Source organism: Triticum dicoccoides, chromosome 4A (assembly GCF_002162155.2).
Source record: "Triticum dicoccoides isolate Atlit2015 ecotype Zavitan chromosome 4A, WEW_v2.0, whole genome shotgun sequence".
Classification (NCBI taxonomy): Eukaryota; Viridiplantae; Streptophyta; class Magnoliopsida; order Poales; family Poaceae; genus Triticum; species Triticum dicoccoides.
In genome coordinates, this window is record NC_041386.1 from 587,960,029 (window position 1) to 587,962,899 (window position 2,871).

The 2,871-nt window shown below is 49.7% G+C and overlaps 1 protein-coding gene across 1 annotated transcript; it reads left to right on the top strand.

The window, feature by feature from the left end:
* The first annotated feature begins 724 nt into the window (after positions 1–724).
* LOC119289222 (1,4-dihydroxy-2-naphthoyl-CoA thioesterase 1-like) lies at positions 725–2,654 on the top strand. Its single transcript, XM_037568594.1, has 3 exons — positions 725–1,138; positions 1,278–1,469; positions 1,961–2,654. Exons 1-3 carry the CDS (start codon positions 884–886, stop codon positions 2,111–2,113), a joined length of 600 nt encoding a protein of 199 aa, XP_037424491.1. The 5' UTR covers positions 725–883; the 3' UTR covers positions 2,114–2,654.
* Positions 2,655–2,871: the final 217 nt, after the last annotated feature.

Sequence of the window (2,871 nt, forward strand, 5' to 3'; positions counted from 1 at the left end):
TGTAGACTCTGGTGTTAAACGTCTCCTACTTAATATTTTGTTCGCAATTTAGTGTGCTGAAAATGCAGACTTGAAGCAGCGCAAGAAGATCATGAAAATATTGGTGTATAATTGTTGTACATATTCAAGGTGTTGCAATTTGTTCGTTTCATTTTTCATATCTTATAGATAGCTGTCCGTCTAGAGTGCCCATCATTTCTTTTAAGCTATCTGTCTCACTAATGTCCCGCAGCAACGCGCGGGGCATCATCTAGTTACAAAGACAGCAATGCTACATCTACGTAATTAGTCTTACGTAATTAACGTAATAGGTCAGGTGGCATCTTTTTGTTGGGCGAAATTAGAGGAGGGAGGCCCACCGAGTTGAAGTCAGGGGGGTGGAGAGATTAGTTAGGCTTCGTTCGGTTAGCCCCTCCCCGCCGGGATTGGCGTCCAATCCCCGCCGAACCCCGTGGTTTCGCCCCGACCGGGATTCGACCCCAACATACTTTATGAACGTGTTCGGTTAAACCCGGCTGGGGCTACACCCCCGTCCAATCCCCCTCAAACCCCGTGGAACTACCCGGAATAAAATCCTCTCCACTCTACCCGTGGAACCAATCCCTCCCGAGCGACGAAACGGTACACCAGAAAACAATCGAGTCCCCGAGCTCTCTCTCTCTCTCCTGCGATTCAGCGGCGGCGGCGAACTGATAGCGATGGAGCTCCTGGTTCGACCGTTTCTCCCTCTTTCGCCTCCCTTCATGTGTTGTGGTAGCGGAGATGATTACTTCTCCGTTTATCTTCCTTCAAGTTTTAATCGTGTTCCCCTCCGCGGCTTCACCTTCCCGACGTTCTGGATCAGCGGCACGGTGACGCCCTCCCCTTTCAGGGCAGAGGCTCGATGATGGAAGAGAAGTACGAGGAGGACACGCACGCACACGTGCACCGCACCCGCACCCTCCCTTCCCCCCACCACGCCTCGGCTCGGCCAGTCAACCCAACGAACCTCGGCCGCGTCATGGGCGACGCCACGGGCCCGGCGAGCACCAAGCCGGCGGAGCTGGACGTGCCGCTCAGCGCCCTAGGCTTCGAGATGGAGGAGGTCTCGCCGTCGCGGCTCACCGGCCGCCTCGTCGTCACGGACACCTGCTGCCAGGTCCGTCCTTCTCCCTTGCAGCCACCTACCTGACCCCGGCCATCGATCAGCGAGTCGCAAACCTGTCGCCTCGCGACCTTTCGTTTTGCGTGTGTACTGAAAGAAGCCGCGTGTGTTTGCGCTCGTGGCCGGCCGGCAGCCGTTCAAGGTGCTGCACGGCGGCGTGTCGGCGCTGATCGCGGAGGGCCTGGCGAGCACAGGCGCACACATGGCCTCGGGATACCGCCGCGTCGCCGGCATGCAGCCCAGCATCAACCACTTCCGGAGCGCCGCCACCGGCGACACCGTCCTCGTGCGCGCCGTCCCCGTCCACATCGGCCGCTTCACCCAGGTTATATTAATTTTCCCCTGCTATTTCGCTTTTTTTACCTGAATTGTCAACCTCTTCTCTAGCAGTAGTCGATAGTGCAGAGCTTAAACAAACCACAAACCAGAGATGGCTTTTTTTTTACTGAAGCATGCTGTATTGCTACAGAAGTACAGATATTACATTTCATCGATACTCTGAAACAACTGCTTGAGTTCCACTTCATGTTAGTATCAAGTCCAGATGCAGAGGTCGGAGGTCCTCCTCCATTTCTAAAAAAAAAATGTTAGTATCAAGTCTGGTAGTTTGGTAGAGTAACTAACGTGGCTGGCATAAACAACCCGCAACTTGTTCCGTGCTTAAGAGGAGAATAATGCGACATGTCCTGATCACACTGACATTGAAGGAATTGTTAAAGCTATCTTCCATAGATGCGTGTCGCTATCAAATCTGAATGATGGAAGGATGCTAGAAACTAATCGAAATTAATAGTTGATGCTAAAATGGGTTTAAAGGTATGGGAGGTGAAGCTATGGAAGATGGATGCACCCACACAGGGGGAAGGGCCTCAAATCGCCGAGGCAAGGGTCACGCTCCTCTGTAATCTACCGGTGCCGGATGAGATGAAAAGTGCGGGAGAATCCCTTAGAAAATACTCTAAACTGTAAAACCCGGGACAAATTAAGCTTGACATGGGATTATCCATTGATGTGCGATTATCTTTCTTTTTTCGAAAAGGAGGATGGTCCCCAGCCTCTGCATCTGGACAATGCATGCAACCATTTTATTAATTATTCACAAAGACGTTACAAAATAATACATCAGTAAGTTTGAAGCCACCTTCTTGTCAACATCTGTCGCTACTCCTATCCACTGGATGAAGGGGTGCCGAATGTTCGAACCAAATACCAAACAGACATTGTACTAAATCCTAACATCTAAAGCCGGAGGCCCCAAGTAAGCCGCATTGTCGGGTCTGGGGCACACACCGGTCCGGCGCACTCTCAGAGGCCGTCGCCGCCATCTTTCACAGGTCCATCTTCAGAGCAGAAACAAGCTTTGTGTGTGTGGTTGATGAACCTTACTATGCAGCAACTAAATTGGCATGTGCTTCAATTTTGTATGTATTCATTATTCTAGTATATATATGCAGTAACTCTGATCTGTGAGCAAATATTAAAGGGCCTACTATGTAAAAGGCTATCATAAATACCATGTTCCCTTCTCCTTGTCTTCCCAGTCTTGGTTATGCGGTCTTGTAAAGGAATATAAGGCTGGTTGTAATGGGGAGTATCATATACTAGTATCATGCATATGATACTAGTGTATGATACTACCTCCCTAATGCATAGTATCATATATTAATATCATGTAGTACTCTATTTATTGCCATGCATGACACAAAGTAGCATATCATTTATTATGA